This window comes from Melopsittacus undulatus, chromosome 12, assembly GCF_012275295.1.
Source record: "Melopsittacus undulatus isolate bMelUnd1 chromosome 12, bMelUnd1.mat.Z, whole genome shotgun sequence".
In the NCBI taxonomy this organism is placed as follows: domain Eukaryota; kingdom Metazoa; phylum Chordata; class Aves; order Psittaciformes; family Psittaculidae; genus Melopsittacus; species Melopsittacus undulatus.
In genome coordinates this window covers 1,286,966-1,306,589 of record NC_047538.1, presented here as the reverse complement: position 1 = coordinate 1,306,589, position 19,624 = coordinate 1,286,966, and the positions used below count along the sequence as shown (strand labels likewise).

At 36.9% G+C, this 19,624-nt stretch overlaps 1 protein-coding gene across 2 annotated transcripts in view; it reads right to left on the bottom strand.

Annotated features, from left to right (window-relative positions):
* Window positions 1-17,835, bottom strand: part of VPS13D (vacuolar protein sorting 13 homolog D) — a 99,786-nt gene extending 81,951 nt beyond the window's left edge. For both annotated transcript variants that reach the window (XM_034068220.1, XM_034068221.1), the window contains exons 1-19: window positions 17,739-17,835; window positions 16,804-16,881; window positions 16,378-16,568; window positions 15,959-16,039; window positions 14,655-14,771; window positions 13,751-13,855; window positions 13,247-13,417; window positions 12,179-12,279; window positions 11,395-11,563; window positions 9,907-9,999; window positions 9,198-9,408; window positions 8,510-8,689; window positions 7,926-8,056; window positions 7,081-7,145; window positions 6,592-6,770; window positions 5,322-5,452; window positions 4,398-4,530; window positions 689-2,911; window positions 186-331 (exon numbers count right to left, since the gene is read on the bottom strand). In XM_034068220.1, the coding sequence (XP_033924111.1) occupies window positions 186-331; window positions 689-2,911; window positions 4,398-4,530; window positions 5,322-5,452; window positions 6,592-6,770; window positions 7,081-7,145; window positions 7,926-8,056; window positions 8,510-8,689; window positions 9,198-9,408; window positions 9,907-9,999; window positions 11,395-11,563; window positions 12,179-12,279; window positions 13,247-13,417; window positions 13,751-13,855; window positions 14,655-14,771; window positions 15,959-16,039; window positions 16,378-16,568; window positions 16,804-16,881; window positions 17,739-17,835 (4,602 nt within the window). The remainder of the gene's footprint in view (window positions 1-185; window positions 332-688; window positions 2,912-4,397; window positions 4,531-5,321; window positions 5,453-6,591; window positions 6,771-7,080; window positions 7,146-7,925; window positions 8,057-8,509; window positions 8,690-9,197; window positions 9,409-9,906; window positions 10,000-11,394; window positions 11,564-12,178; window positions 12,280-13,246; window positions 13,418-13,750; window positions 13,856-14,654; window positions 14,772-15,958; window positions 16,040-16,377; window positions 16,569-16,803; window positions 16,882-17,738) is intronic.
* Between the last annotated feature and the right edge of the window lie 1,789 nt (window positions 17,836-19,624).

The window sequence follows — 19,624 nt, the reverse complement described above, 5'->3', positions numbered from 1 at the left end:
AGATGTCTAAAATGCTCCAAAACAAGATTAAATTTTGGTCATTGATGTTATCACTTAAGACTATCTCTTCTATCCACATGTATAAGGACCTGATTTCTCAGCTACCAACATATAAAACCTGAAGATATTTGCCTAAAATTACTTATCTTCTACGCATTGATAATGGAAATACTACATTACTATACCTGAAGAGAGTTAACAAATTTCCCTTCAATCTTCATAATGCTTGATATTCCCAAATCTTCATTACTCAGAGGAAAAGTTAAATCTTTCTCTAGTGGTATCTTTTCCAATTTAAACTGGATGGTGGTGTTATTCAGAATGTGGAAAGCTGTTAAGAGAAAGTCAAATTAAAACAGTATCATAGTAAGTGAATTGACTATCCTGTAAAGACTATGCAACAGAGGTAACACAGTACCTACTTAAATTGCTAAGAATCTCTTAGAAATGCTACAGTAAGTATATGTAACTATGTTATGTTAAACTTCTGCATGAAAGACACTAATTTTTGTTTAGAAGACTAATAATGGATATAAATAAAATAACTTGTCCTTTGTAATTAAAATTGAGCAGTGTATTCTAGGAAGATGGGTGAGACAGAATATACAACAGACCTATGGTCAATACACATTTTTAGTATCATCCACTACTCATATTAAAATAATTAAATGTTCTCTGATTAACATACCATGGCCTTTATGTAATGATTCAAAGAAGTCATGACGAGTAAAATGGGGTTCCTCCTGGCTACTAATACTAGCAGGACCTGAAGAAGAATGCAGCTTATGAGATATTTCAATTGCAGGCTCCTTCTTGCTTGTAAACTGGCTGCTATTTAAAGAATACATTTTAATGTCTTTAATTTCAACCTGCAGTCTATCACTTGTAGATTCATCTTCTCCTGGTACAAAATTCTGAATGGATATTTGTCCTAGATGGCCTACAAGCAGTTCAGAGCTACCAGGCTTTCTAGGTATGGAAACTATCGGTGACTCAATGTTTACATTTAATATAAGTTTAATAGTATCAATTTTGAGTGGCTGTAATCCAAAGGCATAGCCTTCATTATCTTCTAAATTGGCAACATCTCTTGATCGTGGTGTTGTGTCAAACAAAGAAACCATTTCACTGTATTCAGCAGTTTTAGTTGCCAAGACTGTGGTCACTTTTGAAGCTGCACTTTTCAGCATGCTGCGGAAATTCTCTTCCAATTCATCCATTGACAGAGTTAGTTCTTTCAGAAATTTAGCTGAGTGGTTGTAGTGTAAAGAGGCCATTTTGAGGTTCAGAGAACACTCCTCTTTTGACTTTTCTGTGAAAGTAAAACTTAATGCATCTGGAAGGCTATTCCCATCATCAAGCCTGAAGAATAAAGATTCCAAGTAATCTACATCACCAATTAGATTTTCATACCTCACTGTATTCCCTATGCTGACAACATACTGGTTCTTAACACTATCTTGTGTTAGATCCATCAGCTGAAGGCATCCCAGAGAGCCATTTACATCAAATTTACTACACATGGAGACATTGACTTTGGTGCCACCAATACTGGCTGTTGCAATTTTTCTGCCATATTTTTCTCCATTTGTCATGCCAACTGTCCTGAGGAGGAGTATATTTAACCAGTGAATATCAACTGCTACCTCTGTATTCTGTACATAAGTTGACTGGAAGGTTTCCTGTTCCCTCCAATCTTTTTCCAAGTCAGTTATTAAAGGCTGAGGACTGGAATCTTCTTTCTCCTTCGGGAAAGATTTCTGGAGAAAGCAAATCAGTTCAACAATAGTCTCTGGGTTAAGGATGATATCCAGGTTGTTCACCTGTACAGAGATCACCTGCAAACTGGAATCCAAATTCATTGATGGACATTCTGCACTCACAAACTGATACTCTAATTTTATCAGGGACTCTTGATCTTTTCCATTGTTAACAGATGAAGTACTTGAAGCTGTAGTGCATCTCTCTGCCAAACTAGCTGCATCAACGGGACGTGAATCATGTGGTCCATAAACTGGAGACTGAGCCCTGCTGTCTCGAAGACTTCCTGTTGGCACATCAAAACTCAGATTCTTATGAGAAGCCATCAAAAGATCAAAATCCGTTCCATATGTTTGCATAGTATCAACTAGTAATAGGCCATGAACAGTCAGGGACACCTCTGCATCATATGGCCTTTTCACAAAATGGGCATTGGTGCCAAAAACCTTGAGTACAGAGATGTATCGTCCATTACTTTCAACACCCAACTGCATACAATTTACTTTGAATTCAGCCAAAAGCAGTTGAGACTCAACAAGAACTTCCCTGGTGTGCTGCTCTAGCATCACAACACTCTGGGTTAGGTTCATCACAGAATCATGTAAACTGCCAAGCTGGTCTACCTCTGCAAAAATCTTGTCTTTCCCTAAATGCAGGGCATCAGAAGACTTAGTTTCAGATGTACTCAGCTTCGTACAACAGTTCTTCAGAGCCAGTATTTTGTCTTCATTGATGTGGATTTTCAAGTCAGGCAGACTTCCAGACAAGACAGCTCCTGGGTATTTTGGGTCAGATGTGTAAATCAACCTGCGCTCCAACTGCAGGTGAACATTGAATTTTTCTACCACATGAGTTGGACCCACATCACTATCTTGAACATGTTTCCAGTTGTCTTTCACTCGGCCCACCATTATCTGAAGGTCCATAAATGAAAGTGTGTATCTCTCATACATTCTTTTACTCATTAAGTGTGCTTGTAGATGCTCTTCACTTATTTCTAATTCAGTAAATTCAGACATTTTCATGCCACTGTTAGTGTTAGATTCTGGTGGTGGAGTATTGGGAGGAGTTGCAAGAGGTGTTTTATATTCCTCATCACTCAGTTCATTGACTTCTGAAGAAAAAGTATCTGTACTCCTTTTAGATTCTTCTGTGGATTAGAAAAGTAATAGTAAACAAACAAGTAAACAAAAGTATTCTCCTCCCTCCTTGCTAATTCTCATCATTACCTGATCATCCTGGCTGAAGCTGTGTTTTTTTTAAACACAAAGCATATCCACTACAGTCCTTCCCTCCTTCCATTGTCCCTTTTATTTTCTCAACAGAAAATCTACTACACTTCATTGACATGCATGCAGATGTCAGTCACAATGTGTTACAAAATCTATTAGACACTATTGCCTCATTTTTAACCCACGAACTGTAACATTTACTTTTAATCCAAGCTGTTAAAAAATAAAATCCCTTACTCTGTCTATGCAATTCTTTTGATCCTCAAACCCAACTGAAAAGTAAGAGCAACTTAACTACAATAAATATATTTCATCATCAGGTTTTGTTCAATTAACTTTATTCCCTAATATTAACTTTCATGTTATCATGCTCTACAAAGCAGGAATACCTTCCAAAACTATCTTTTTTATCTTTTTTTCTTTTCTTTTTTAAGCTCAAGCTACTCTGAATAGCCCAATGCCTCAATTACACAGGGAAATACAAACCAGTCTTGCATAAACAATTTGTGGCATGTTTTCTAGTGTGCCATAAGACAGAATTTACTAAAAAGGAAGCTACCGAATCCCTGCAAAGATTAGTTCAGGCAAGAAAAGATCAAATCATTCAGAGACATCCAGAGTAACAATATTCCACTGCTTCAGTTTTGGGCTTCACACCTCAGCTTTTCACTGCACCACAGAGCAGCTCACCCTACAGCTGTACTTTTAAAAAAGGAACTGCATATCTCACAGATATCACTTCCACATTGGTTTTTTTAGCATATCCTCACACACTATATAGTCCAGCTATATTTTAAGTAGGTCTAATTTTATTTACAGGTTCCACTGTACTTTCTTTTTCATCTTCCTGCAATGTTTTCCTACTGGAACAGGGGAAAAAAAGCAGTAATTTAAGAAGCAATGATCTAACCTTTGACACAGACACAGGACACCAATTTTCTTTCACTGTCATTCAGCTAGCTATAGACATCCTAAGAACAGAGATCCATGCAACTCAAAATTGGAGGCCTTATTCAAAGATACGTTCACTGTCCCACAGAAGCATTTGACAACTTACACCATTCTAAGCTTAAATTCATCTCAGGGTAAAGTGCCTGATGCTCTAACTTCACATCTGCTCAACAACCTTCATGAAGTAGAAGATACCACATGGGAGCCTTTAATTTAAAAGTTAATCACCAAAAAACCCAAAACCCCAACAAAACAAAAAAACCCCTGCACACCCCCATTTTATTTTTAAAACCAATCTTACTACAATATTTATTGACAATAGCAGAATTATGATGTGAAACTCTAGGCATATATAGGGGAAATAACCTTAAGACATCTCTACTTTCTACACAGACAAGAGCTCCTGGAAGAAGACTGAAAGAAGAGGAAAGCTGCAACAATTCTAAATTGTACCTTGAGAATTGGTAAGCAATATTCTTCCCAAATCTACAACAACTAACACTGGATCCACAAATTTGAAATCATCGGGAAATATCACCTGAGGGGCAGAAATATCAAGGCACACAGTCCAGCTTTTGCTGTTTTCCTGGAAGTTAAGAAGACATAATAACCTGTAAGAAATAGTTTCCCCTCACATGCAAGAAAAACAATATCAGACAAATCAATGTAGTTAGCCACTTTTTCACCTGAAGAGCTAACCTTCACAAATTGAGCCATACTATGGTTTGGTAGCTTGTCAGACCAGAGACTCCAATTATAGTCCATGAAGAGATATTTTCAGTAGGTGAAACATCTCACCCTAAGAGAGATTCAAAGAAGCCCTTCCAGAGGGACTCACCATCTGTGAGCCAAGGAGAGTAAGATAATCTACCTGCATAGCTAAAAGAAGGCATCTACCTTTTACCTGACACTGGAACAGGAATCTTGCATCAATACAGCTAACTCCAAGGCTAGGGATTAATGATACTGATACACATACTAATACCACTTGAGAACTGCAGATGAGCAAAAAACAAAGTAGAACAATTTTTTCATTTAGAAAATAATCTCTAAATAAGTTACACAGAAATTTAATAAGTTTGATGTAACAGAGCTCCAGTGCACACGGGAGCCAATACAGTGGCATGAAATCAGATCATGTGGGGATCCAGAACAGAAAAATACCTTTCTGCCATTAATCGGCACAGGTCTGCACCACAAGAATGGACTGACAGCAAAAGGAATACTGCAACACCACATGTAAATCTCCCCAGTTACTTAAAAAAAACACCAAATAAACAAACAGCAACAAAAAAAAACACTCTTTAGAGCTTCAAAGTCTTAAAACACACAGCAAAATCAAAAAAGTGTACATAAGCATTTGAGGCAAAAACTTACTATGAAGTCTCCTACGAGTAAACGATCAATAGTTTGCCTGATTTCAGCTTTTGTCTGCATTTTCAGTTTGTTGTACTGTCTTCTGGCAGCTTCAGCCACTCTTGCTTCTAATTCAGACTGATATCCGAAACCTGCACAAGAGATACAAAACTGACTTAGTATAATTTTGTTCATCTGTTAATGAACAGGGTAAGAAAAAAATAAAGAGAGAAAATAGCTATTTAGAATTTTAGTAGTGAAAGAGAGAACAGGAAAGCACAGCAGCTGAATGCCACTGGCTGTACTGATACACCAGGCTAAGAGGAAAAAAGAAGCATCTAAGTACAAAAAAACAATCCACCAAAAAAACACTCCCAAACCTTTTTCTGGTCTTTATTTTACAGACCTTCAATCTGAATTCTAATTTAAGGGAGACAGAAAGGTCACAAGTATGGCAACAGAGGAAATTCGGACTAAACAGTAAGAAGTTTGTAGAAGTCTTCTTGTTTGGTTGGCTGGTTTGTTTTAACCTCTAACATTTAGAGAATATTCTCGTCTTGTGAGAAAGGGTAACTATCATCCCAGCCTTTATGCTAGGTAACTTAAATCTTTTGGTATTTGCCAAAATCAACAGAAAAAGACTTGGTACTTCAAGAATATTTTGATGTTCCCTGTTCTCGCCTCTTGCCTCCTCAGAAACTGAACTTTAACAACTAAAACTCCAAAAGCAGACACTTTACATTGCACACTCAGGTACTAAACTCCTAAATTTTGCTGTCCTTAGAAGCTTAGGGAACCAGTATGTTTAATATCTAAAAATAATGTTCCTCAAAGATCAGAGTTAATTTAACTATCAGAAAGGATACAACAGGAGTTAAAACAGAATTTCTTCTGTATCATTACTATAAAAAATATTCTGCTTTTAACTGTCCTCTCAAAACTCTGTTGTTCTCCATCAACTTCTAGGAGATATTATGGAAACAGCCTCCTTATATACTCATTTTAATTTAGGTAGCATGAACATCCACCATGCATAGAGCAGCAACTTCTAATTTTAAAGCTGAAGTTTCAGGGGTCTGCCCAAGTGAAATCTCTGATTCAATTAAACAAAGAAACGGCCATAACAGGAGGAAAAAACATCCAGCAAAGACTCAGTGCATTAATTTGAAATGGAGATTCTTAGATTAATGCTTTCCTGAGAACAAATAAAAATCAAAGACAGTAAAAGATGTTATACCACCAAAAATAAGAAAACCCAACCCCACCAAAAATAAACACACTAAAGGTTAACCTGAGGTATGAACTCTTCCCTTGTAGAAGAAGTCAGCTACTTTCTTAATGGCTTGTGGATTGTAAATAATATTGAGAGGTCTGGTACTGACTTCCAGGCGCCTCTCAAAAGTGCTGTGGATTGGATTTCTTTCATAAAGCATCTCAAATACTGGGGCATCAGGATCTGCAACCAAATAGAGTTACAAAAAGTAGTTGTAAAAAAAACCAAACAACAAAACAAACAAATGGACAAAAGCAAAACCCAAACCCCACAGAATTTAGTAACTAATTTCTAACTTGAACTACCAGGAAAGCAGTATGTGTCTGAAAATTCTTCTTACCTGCACCCTTATGCTTGAACAAAGCTTCTATGATTTTATCTTTACTATTTGCAAGAGCATTTGCATGAATTCAAACCCTAAGCACTCAGTTTTGAAGTTGTGCTTTGTAGGAATGATCTGATATGCTTGTTACCATCAAACACATAACGAAATCTTTACCAGTGTTCTGAGTAGTCATTTCTGAGGACAAACTCTGGAGTCCAAAGGAAGACATGCAGCCAACCTCTTTCTGCTGAAAAGAATTTAAAAGAAAAAGATTGTTTAGATAAAATCAACCAAGCTACTGATATAAGCACAAAAGTCTTTTCTGTATTAGTCTTATGGTCACTTTATGAGTGAATTATTCATTTATTATATTATTATATTATTTTATTATTTTATTATTATTCATTTATTATTATATGCATTTTTTCCCCTGATGCAGCCAAACGAGAGAAGGAATTATGACTAGGTAGTTAACACTCTCTACTTCTGTAGCAGAGAGAGCCTAAGTCTGAAGGGCAGATTTCAGATACCAGTCTACAAAGTACAAAGTACAGAATATATGGGAAACTCTCATGGAACTAGATTAAAATTTTGGTTGCTCAGGACAGATCTTTGAAACCTGTTCACTGAGTCATTCAGAAGTTAAAAAGAAGAGTTCTGTATTTCTGCTTTTAGTTTAACAGTATACAGGTGAAGTAAAACCTTACTTGGACCAAAAAGTTTTATGAAAAAGAACAACCACTGATTAAGTAGCAATGCTGATAGTTCCAAATATCAAATCTCATTCAATAAACTATCTTCTTCCCAATACATATTAACTGTAACATTAACGTTAAAAGCATACAGAGCAAACATGAGTTCTGTGAATGATCTCTGGAAAGGGAGGAGAAAAGTTAAGTGGAATTCTTCCAAGACTTTTAGGTTTTTTTTCTGGGACAAGACACAAAGAAGTGTTGAGCTTTGGAATATAACCATTTTAATACATATGTGTCTCACGTAGTAACTTAAAGTGGTTTTGTTCACCTACAGGATTTGGGAAAACAAGAACAGGAAATATGGTTCCGTCTGTTGCCAAATCCCTCAGAAAAAGACCACCAAGCTGAACTCTGAGAAGGGAAGAATTTCTGCGAGGAAGGGATTCTGCTAAGATCTTTACACCTGGAATATAAACACATAAAATAATTTTATTTCTTTTAGTACACATCATAGCTTTTATTTAAATTTGACAGATAAATCACCCAACAAATGAGTCTTTTGGAAGAGCTTTATATATATTTATTAAATAAATATATTAAAAATATATTATTTCTACTAAAATAATTAAACATGGACATTTGGAATACATGAAATGATTGTGAAGCATATATTGCTATAGTTGCCATTCTTTCACACATAACAGTGTCTTAAGTTAGATTTCTGTGTTGAAATCATACATCTGGAAAAACTTATTTTCACTTAACACATTGATTTCCACAAGCTGTTTTCATGTTTTCAGTTTGAATTTTGTTTCAGTATAGTCATTTAAAGAACTGAAACAAAAAGTCAAAGGAAGGACTGAAGGCAGACAAAGCTCTGGCCTTTTTGGAGAAAGAACAGAAATTCATTTAATACCTGAAAACTCCAGCTGCATAAAAGCAGTCTCCTCGGCGTGCACCAACTTCTTCTTTTTATGCAACAGAGTGAAAGAGCCACCCTGCAACTGTAGATTAAATTTAGCAAAAATATGATCTCTCTTCGTAAAGGTATTCATGCTAGAAGCATCTGCAGCAGGGTCAAAAAACTCATCTGTACCTAGTTAAATAAAATATAAAACAATGCATTAAGTAAGCCAAGTTTCTGGAAGGCTACAGAAGAACAAAAAAGTTTCTCTGAATTTGAAAATAAAGATTTTCCCAGCTCTAGGGAAGAAAAATAGAAACAAAAGATAAAGCTGGTAACATTTCTTCTTTAACAAAACTGAATATTCTGGAGAATTCTTCTATTTCAATTAAGGTAATGTGAACCTAAATTTATGAAGACCTCAATAATCCAGTACTGTTAATGTTATACCCAGTCACCAGAACAGAGAAAGTCCCAAAGCTCTTTGCCGTAAGTACCTATAATATTGGAAGAAAATGTATACGATATATTGCTATAAATAAGCAGGTACACCAGGTACTAAGATTTTCTAATAAATTATTAAGCTTTAAATAGGTAGTTGACAGAAACAAAGAGGTGATTCTGCTCATCTGTGACAGGTATATAACTATGGTACAGTTCACAGCCTTAAAAAGAAACAGAAAGCTCTTTATTTCCATACCCAGTATGTCCTCTGGATTCCACTGTTCCTTTGGGTCTGTCAGCAGCCCTTCAAATGGTTCCCCTTCGTATGTTTGCTGAGCATATCCATACCAACCTCCCCAGCCAGGAAACCATGACTGAAGATACTGCAGCATTCCAGTGCTACTGCCATGTGCAGATTCTGCTGTAGGGGACCCTCCAGGGGAATAAGGCAAGGGCTCTTTAATGCTCTGTTTGAACATTGAAGACAGACACATTACTGCTGGTAAGAATATCACAAGTGTACAAAAACATCACAATAAAAATGCAGTTCTATCTACTATTTACTCAGCATTCTGCAGTATATCAGCAGTGATATTTTCAATCAATCCTTAGCCTATTAGGAGAGCAGCAGCAAAGAAATGGCAAACCTATTATCAGTTAACTGCTGCATGTTCACATATGAAGCCATATGGCATGATTTAAATCTTAGTCTAGAAACACTAAATCAAGTAAGTCATTTGACAACCTGATCTAGTTGACGATGTCCCTGCTCACTGCTGGGGGGTTGGACTAGATGTGCTCTGAATGTCCCTTCCAACCCAAACTATTCTATGATTCCATGAGTAATGACACACTTCTAAATCAAAGCAAACGCATGCTAATACTCTAGCAGAAAAGAACAAAAAATTTCAGAATAATTCTCATAAAGATTCCAAATATTACCCTGCATGCAGAATGTTCCTCACCTCAGCTAAGTCATGAATTTTATCATGAACTATCTCATATAGTATCTTCAACTCTTCATAAGTTTGCTCATCTTCAATACGATGCATTTCTGCCTAAAAAAGACAAAAAATGATAAAGTAAATGAATTAAAAGAATATAGCACCTTATACACAAACATGTCAAACATCATCTCTGCACTGTGTAAGTTAGAGATTCACTGAAAAACCTCAACATGTCATGCATGGTATTATCTAAGTGCCTCAGCATATGAATAAATAAACAGAAGTCACATGGGCAACTGTAACACTGACATTCCCTGTGTTACAAATAAAGTTTATTTGCATTGTAAAATACTTTAACAATTTTCTTAGTAAAAATTCTTTGCCCAACTATATCCCTCTCTCATACATCAGAAGCAAAGTTGGCAGCACAAAATTTAAGCCACGGAAAATAACCTGACTTAACAGAATGCCTAGCATAGCCAGGAGCAAAAAAAGCTTCTGTCTTGAGTGAAGAAGGTAGAGGAAATGAACTGCGTAAATCAGGACAATGTAGTATTCATACTCAGGTACTCAGACATTTTGTTCTCTTTGTACTGATTAAGAAGTTCTTTGTGGAAGCTTATGATTCACCCATGTCTAAAATAACATATTATGGAACAAGAAAGCGAAAGACATTTTTCCAGTCCCTGTTACATTTCACAGCTCTGCTGCAAACAACACAAGCTATAGGAAGCCTCCTGCTCTGGCAGGTACTAGAAAATTTCCAGTACATTGACCAACTCCTAATGAACTCCAGTTCATGTCTAAATAGCACAAGTAAAGATTACATAAAAGTACCATTAGAATCACACCTGCATTTGAGACAGGTGAGGTACATGTTGCCCTGAGCTGTTTTAACTAAAAAGTCCCAATACTCCTAAGGATAAAAAGCAGCTAATTATAGGTCATGGGGTTTTCTTGTTCTGAAGTAGGGCACAGGTTCAGTACTAGGGGCACTTTACATCCTCCATCCTAAAATCAACTGTGGAAAAACAAACAAACAAAAAAAACCAAACAACAAAGCACCCCTAAACACACTGTCAACTAGCCACAATTTCTTCCATATTATCTACCCAGACATATAGGTGATCTGACACACTTCAGATGTGTGAATATTTTTGAGTCTATGGAGAACATGAGTTAAGAAAGCATGTCACAGACTGGTATGAGCATTCTGTGACAGTTAATGTTATTTCTGGTGAAAACCAGTGACAGCTGAAAAAAAAAAAAAAAGACAGTGTTTTGCACAGCAAAACAAAACCACAAGAATCCACACCTCCCACAAGCCCAGGTTTCACACATTAAAAAATCAGTTGTAGTTAAAGCACAGTCTCTTCAGTGAAAATGGCCTGCAGTAAAAATAAAGATGTGTCTAAACTAGAACAGATCTAAAATTTGAGAAGATGAAACAAATCAAATCAAAGATGATTAATCAACACTGTAGAAAACTCACTCAAATCTAAATACCTGCTCTGCGGCAGACAGTGGTTCCCCCTTCAACTTGGTGTAATACAGGTCTGTGTAAGTCACTGCATCTCGGGCCCGATGTAATACAAACTCCCAGGTGGAGCGCTGCCTCTGCTCCCTGATCTCCGACAGATTGGCATTCAAAGCAAAGATCCACCATTCTTGGCAGCTGAAACATTTGTGAATGACTATTACCAATATTTCCAAAAAAAACACATGCACGTCAAACTGGTGATAGGTCCAGGAGAGGTTCAGTGAAAAAACAGAGAGCAACTAGCCAGGAAAATCAGCAGCATTAGAGACAGTATATGTGGACCAATTCTGCCAGCTGCAGAGAAGGTCCTCTACAAAGTCGCCACCAATCCAGTGGGATTTAGTATAGCTGTCATGGATCAGGCATAGACAATGAAAGGTTAAGTTACACAGACCTCTAGCCTGAACTGATACTATCTTGCTTATTTAGCAATAGAAGAATCTTAAGAGAAGCTCTGCAGAAAGAAAATTTCAGAACACCACAATGTGTGCTTTGGGGTAGAACCTCCAACTTCATTTCAGTTCTGGGAAGCTGTGACAGAGGATTTAAAACCTCAGGTAAGAATAATTATATTTTAAGTCTGAATTACATCTGAACATTTAAAACTGATTCATGAGGTATGGAAACAAAACATGAAAACTGAAACTATAGTATATGATTATTATCTGCCTTTTTATACTTGTCTTCATTGGGGCTCCCTAGCATAGTTTATAAGATCATATTAACACTACCACATTTAGATATACTTACTTCTGTGTTACAGGAACCTTTGGTCTCCACTTCCTGAATTTAAGCTGTCGTTCCTTTCTCGCCAATTCCTTTAGAAATCCCATGATCTGCTGGTACTGCATCTTTTAGAAAACAGTACACAGATCAATTAGGCAATACTGGAGTGTTTTCCAAAGCAAAGGGAAAGAAAAAACAAAACAAACAAACCCCCAAGCATAGGTTTGGTTTATCTGCACCAATGACCTGCAGATGGCTTCAGAATTAAGGTTGATGTTAATTATAATTCATAATTTGGTTCTCTAGTATCACGTATCTTCTCCCAGTAGCTAGTAGCTAACGTGTGACATTCAATTTACAAGTTTATTTACAAACACAGAGAACGAAATCTCCTTCCATGTCAGATTTATCAACCTAACATCAGCCACTATTGTATATTCTATAGACTAAAAACCCCCAAATATTTCCCTCCTATTACTATAATGAACAAATAAGAATGTAAGGTTTTTTGCAATAATCAGTTGCAGTAAGATGATTCTGAATGCTTGGGTTTCATACAAACAACTTGTTATTTGTTCATGTCCCTTTTAGTTGCCTCTAAAACTAAATCTTTAAGAAAATACTAATCTTAAACTACAGTAATTTGTATTTAAGCTGTTCCAAACACTACCCCAGTTTTATGATCCCTACAGGTATTTCACTGTCAGAATCAGTATCTGTTTTCTTAGAGATAACTAATACAAGATGGCATTTTTTCAACAGAATCTTCAGAAACACTGACATACATACAACAGCTGAAGCATGTGGGAAGGTAAAAAATACACTCTGTGTCAAACCAATTTGAATTTGTAGACTGCGGTAACCAAAACACGAAGGACTACCTTCTTTAATTGGTCATTTTGCTAGAAACTGACATAGAGCAGTGTGCAATACGGCACAGAGACAGTTAAGAAATCTTGAGACCAACTGGTCTGGACACCCAAAGCAGCCTAACGCAGTTAATAGCACAGAGTTCACAATGGCCTCATTTACCCTCCTTCTCAACAGTCTCTTTTTCAAATACTGAAAATAAAATGAACAGTTGGTATTTACCTGTGAAAGCTTCAAGGGTATGGTCTCAAGCTGAATGTCACACTCAAGACGTGGAGTCTGGCGTGATCTTAAAGGCTCCTTAGAACAATTTCTCTTAAGAAGAGCAGAAGTGCATACAGGTTCCATGATGTAATTATGATCATGACTTTCCATACTTTTATCCATTGCTTCCTGTGGGTTACAAGCAAATTTATTCTCTAAAAAAGTGTAGAATACCTACTAGAATGTATTGGTTTCATGAACTAGAATATACTTTATTAGGATGCCAGTCCATTAAAAAACTTCCTAAACATGTTCTCTCTTCAAAGGTAAAACAAGGTATTTCACAGCAGAGCCTTTGTGAGTTGCACATGTATTCTATCATCATACCATGGAACCATAAACTCCTTTTGCTCTTAAAAGCACCAGATCCAACAAATTCTAAGTCAATTAGGTCTCAAAAATAGGAAGGAGACTAACAAAAATTACAATGCCTTTTCCATACGCAAAATCTCCCTCTTGTACCTGTAGCTGGCCAGGAGGCAGGTCTCCCAGTAAAGTGCAGTTGGTATCCCAATAAACACTGAAGTCAGCAACATCCAACTGTTTTTTACGCATCAGCTTCTCTACCTGAAGAAGAAAAGCGGAATAAAGTCAAGAACACACACCACATGCCATGTTGTTTTTATTTTTACATATTCAATCAACAATATGAAATGCCCAGAATCCATTTCTTACAATAACCAGAAGATTATTAAAATTCCCCGTTTTACTAAATATTTACTAGCACCCATAAAATAGAGCACCACATAGAATCATAGAATAGTTAGGGTTGGAAACAACCTTAAGATCATCTAGTTCCAACCCCACTGCCATGGACAGGGACACCTCACACTAAACCATGTCACCTAGAATTCTGTCCAGCATGGCTCTGAAAACTTCCAGGGATGGAGCATTAACTACCTCCCTGGGCAACCCATTCCAGTACCTCACCACCCTCACAGTAAAGAATTTCTTCCTTATATCCAGTCTAAACCTCTGCTGTTTAAGTTTCAACCCGTTACCCCCTGTCCTATCACTACAGTCCCCCATGAAGAGTTCCTCCCCAGCATCCTTATAGGCCCCCTTCAGATACTGGAAGGCTGCTTTGAGGTCTCCATGCAGCCTTCTCCAGGCTGAACAGCCCCAACTTTCTCAGCCTGTCTTCATACAGGAGGTGCTCCAGTCCCTTGATCATCCTTGAGGCCCTCCTCTGGACTTGTTCTAACAGTTCCATGTCCTTTTTATGTTGAGGACATCAGAACTGCACAGAATACTCCAAGTGAGGTCTCACGAGAGCAGAGTAGAGGGGCAGGATCACCTCCTTTGACCTGCTGGTCATGCTTCTTTTGATGCAGCCTGCCATGAGTTCATACATAGTTATACTCACTGGTTCAAATACTGCATTTTGCATGGATACTTTCTTGATGCATATGCCAAATGCAAATGGCTGCAAAGGGTTTGTGACACCATCTTCAAACCTCAAGTGGACATCCTGAATTTTTAACTAAACAGAAAAAAAACCCATTAGAGACATCTACTTACATCATTAGAGCAGACAGTAGTACCATCCATTAATACCAAAGCAATTTAGTTTCTGCAATTCTACAACAAATTTCTGATGTTTAGACCTCACAGAAATCCTATTTCTCACTTTTGTTTTGGTACTTTCTGGTTCTGCCTTCTCCTCAGATACCAGTAGTCCCCGCCCTTCTCCCAAAAAAACAGCTAGCCACTTTCACAAGGTAGTGTACTTTATTTTGCTATGCTATTATTCTCCATCTTAGAGGCAAATTTGAATTACATCTGTAATTCAATGTGTAGCTGCCAACTGAAGACTAAAATCATGTACTAGAATCATCAACACAGGCCAGAATTACAAACTATTAACAATACCAGGTGACCCAAACTGATTTTACATTAGTAAAACCAGTGCCTCTAGTGAGCTGAAATGCAACCAAATAATATAATAAGTCTATCTGCATGTAAGAAGAAAGGATGGACAATCCTTTCATGGTGGCAGACAAACTTTAACAACTAATATTTAGACAGCTTCCAGTTCTTAAACACAAATGATTAATGATGCAAATGTTGCTAAAAATGTCATTAACTACATTAGGACTTCCACTAGAAAAAGCAATAGAGTATAACAGCCATACTTTCAAGTAATTCTGAAACTTAGGAGATACATGGCAGATCTTTATAATAGTAGAAAAATAATAAGAACTGGAGCGACAACATGCAGTGAAATAATCCAAATCATGGACCAGCAGAGATTTGTTTCCTTACAAATTATCTTTTTAACAAAATACTTCATGCTCCTCTGCTTCATAAACAATTCAACTATTTTGGTGCACTTACAAACCAAAGAATTAAAATGTGAGCAAAAGCCATCATATTTCATGCAAATTCATTATCTACCTACTGTTAAACAAAAAAAAAAAAAAAAAAAAAGGAAAAAGTTTGTTTTTCCCCTTGGTAAAAGCAGGATGCAGGGCATTTCCTTTCCAGAAGTCCCCATCAGGACTAGCTTAAGACTGAAGTTATGAAGGTTCAATCTGAAAAGGGACTGTCCTCTGCCAAATACCTACCTTTGATTTATGTATTTCTCCTCTAAGGACTACACAATGTAAAGCACAGTGGGCACAGATAATTCTTAACAAGTGGAAAAAGGTCTACAATGCAAAAGCTTACTTCAATGTTTTCTACAATTCTTGTGACTACAGATGCAGTAACTGAGTACCAGTAGGATTCCCCTTTCTGTTGTTGCTCTTTCTGAAACAGAAAATAGGGATAAAGCATTAACCAACACTGTAACAACTGTCTGGAAACAATATACCTTGTTACACTGAAATCACTGTGAACAAGGAGAAAATAAAAACCCTGTAGTTTGAGTTATTTCTGACACAGGTGGGACACATGGCATGACAGAAGTGGGGCAGAAACTGCATCAGGTTAGCATGTATGAATCAAATTCTACTTAGCTTCCTATGAATTTGTTCTCCTAGGAACTTGTTACAAATTTTTTAGGAACTCCTAGGAATTTTTTAAGAGACAAAATGCAATCTATCTATCACAGCAGTTCTTCATCATGAAAGACATGTGTGACTCACTTTCCATTTTTCCTCAAGTGCTAGGAGAAGGGCTTTTTTGTGTTCTCTCTCTTGCAACTTCTCCTTTTCCTCATCAAAATCTTCTTTTTTTTCTGGTGCCCCAATTAAGTGCAGTTTTGAGACAGATATTACCCATGGATCCACATGTGGACGATAAAAAGGTATCTGCAGTGTTATTTTCCCAATGAAACCTAGATATACAGAACAGAGATGCTATTAGATTCCTGTGTAAATGTACTCCATCACCCTTGCAAAAACTGAAAAAAGTGGTTCAAGAAACAAACAAACTAAAATAGAATTGGATAACCTAAAAACCAGGCTACCTCATTTGTTCAAGCTTCTGATTCACAGGTAAACATTCTTCTAAATTATGCAATACTGCCTGCTCATAAATGTTTGTCCTGCACACATAAGCAAAATACCAACCTGCCTTTACTTCAAATGGCAATTCCAGTTCCTTCAAGGCATCTTTCTTTAGTGGTAAGTTTTCCAATTCAACAGCACCTACACGAAGCAGAAAAACACATTTATGTTAGAGATGGTCAACTTGAACATTCTAAAAATGATTGTTTTAAAGAAAAAAAATAATCACCAAATAGGATGGGAACAAGCAACCTGCCACTTCAAGTTATGCTACAATTCCAATGATTATTTAATAATACTACTTGTTAATTTTCCAATGCCATGTGCTCAAACTATTTGATGAGGCCATCTAGAAGCCGTCTTCTGCAAGGTTTTAGATCTGCACTTTATTGTAACCAAGAAAAAACCTCCTTATTGTCTGTTGAAGAGAGATACTTCACAGAATTTTCTCAATACTCCAAAAAGCATGCCCAGAAAAGAACATTTTGAAGTGTTACATTCTTGCCAGAACTAACAGATAACAGTAGCAAAAAAAGCACTGATTTGAGGACTTTGTAAAAGCACAAGACTTGTGGACATAACATGACAAACCAGAAGTGTTCATTACTAACTTAACTACTAGCACCAAAATATAAGAGGTAAAGACTATGGAATAGTGCCACATCCCCTTAGCAGGAAAATTACTGAACAGTATTAAGAAAAATTACATTCAAATATTATATAAATTACACATGCTGATAAAATATGCTAAGCATACTTTTGAATGTTTTTTATAAATTGGTTTAATAGTGTTGATAAAAAGCAACAGAGAGGCACAGAAGAGATCTGACTGATCATGTAAAGTGCTAGCACAAAAAAAGGTTTATATAAATGTTAAACACAGTATTAGATGATTGTTTCTGTTCCACCTTCCAGTTATTTCAAAATAAACAATTAAAAAATAAAAAATAAACAAAACACAATATGCAAATACTACAGAAAATACTCCAAAGCCTCACCCTTCAGAAGAGCGACCGAAAGCTGGTCTGTGTTCAGGTTATTGACATATTTGCCCAAATAAGTGTTGAGGACCCAGGCTACCAATCCTTCCAACATGACTGTCCTAGAAGAGGGCAACTAATGTTTTCCTGTCATTTTCTGTATTTCTGTTCCATAGTCTCACTCTGAAAGAAAAAACATGAAGAAAATGATTGCCTGAAACACACACTCTCAGCAGAGTTCACATACTACTATCACTGTAATTTTTACTGTAATTGACCAAAAAAGCAGTAAAAACATTAAGTTTGATTTCCACCATAAAAAAATACTTTATGCTATGCCCTTTAAGTCTCAAATCAGAGTTTCATATAGATCTTTGACAATTACAGACCACTTAATTTGAAAATTAAGTTTATCTTTCCATCCTTTTTCTAATCAAGACACCACATCTTCTTGCAATAACCAACAAGGCCAATCTACAGTCCTCTTCAAGAAAAGGTAAGATTAAAATTCCACATTCATATGAAGCAATTTTGCACTGGCCTCCTTGACTTCTGCTGTCAGCAATTTCTTCAAGTCGCCAGCATTCTCGTTTTGGAAGCCTGGGCTAAAGTAACAGCCCAGCCTTTGACTGGATTATTGCAGAATTCTTACACAACATCTGTGAAACAACTCAACCTCCCTAAACCTTTTTTTTTCAGGAAGGCTGTCAGTGTAGGAAGTAATCAGATCGAAGTCCCATAAACAGCTCCTCAGCAATTAGTCTTAACAGGTTTTCAAAGTGACAGCACAGATTACTGCATCAAGGAAGGACAAGAAGCACATGAGAGAAGCATGTGTTATACATGTAAACATTTCCCTTCATGCTCTTCTACTATTAGTTTCCACAAGGGCAGGATCAAGCATGTTATTACAGTAAAGAAAAAAGAACACAGGCCGTATCTTGTGGTCAGGATGCAGTAAATGTATCAGCCCCATGTTTAGAAAAGTCCAATTCCACTTAAGCCCCTAAACCAGTGTACATCACACTGAGTTCTACAGAACAAAAAAGCAAGTTATGTATGGCACTTACATCTGATGGCAGAAGAAAACAACAACTTCTAGAGTTACATTTTTCTATTTTATATTAAGATTCAAGGGGTTTACATAACAATGGTTGCTTGATTTTTGGCAGCCTCTTTTAAGCCTTTGTTTCTTTAAAAAAGAGTGGAAATAATTAATTAATATAGTTAAATAAAATGACCAGAATTAAGCAAATAATTAAAGGCTTTATCTAAAGATCAAAAGTGAAACTATTCTGTCACAGAATCATAGAATGGTTTGGGTTGGAAAGGACCTTAAGATCATCCAGTTCCAATCCCCTTGCCATGGGCAGGGGCACCTCACACTAAACCTTATCACCCAAGGCTCTGTCCAACCTGGCCTTGAACACTGCCAGGGATGGAGCATTTACAATTTCCTTGGGGAACCCATTCCACACCAACTCTCACAGTAAAGAACTTCCTCCTTATATCCAATCTAAACTTCCCTGTTTAAGTCTTAACCTGTTACCCCTTGCTCACTACAGTCCCTAATGAAGAGTCCATCATCAGCATCCCTGTAGGCCCCCTTCAGATACTGGAAGGCTGCTACGAGGTCTCCAAGCAGCCTTCTCTTCTCCAGGCTGAACAGCCCCAACTTTCTCATCCTATCTTTATACAGGAGGTGCTCCAGTCCCTGATCATCCTCGTGGCCCTCCTTTGGACTTGTTCCAACAGTTCCATGTCCTTTTTATGGTGAGGACACCAGAACTGTACACAATGCTCCAAGTGAGGTCATGCAGAGAGAAAGACAAACATCAAAACCACAGAAATGTTACATTTGAAAAAGATGTATCTTCACATTAAGCAAGTGTAACAGTTTTGTC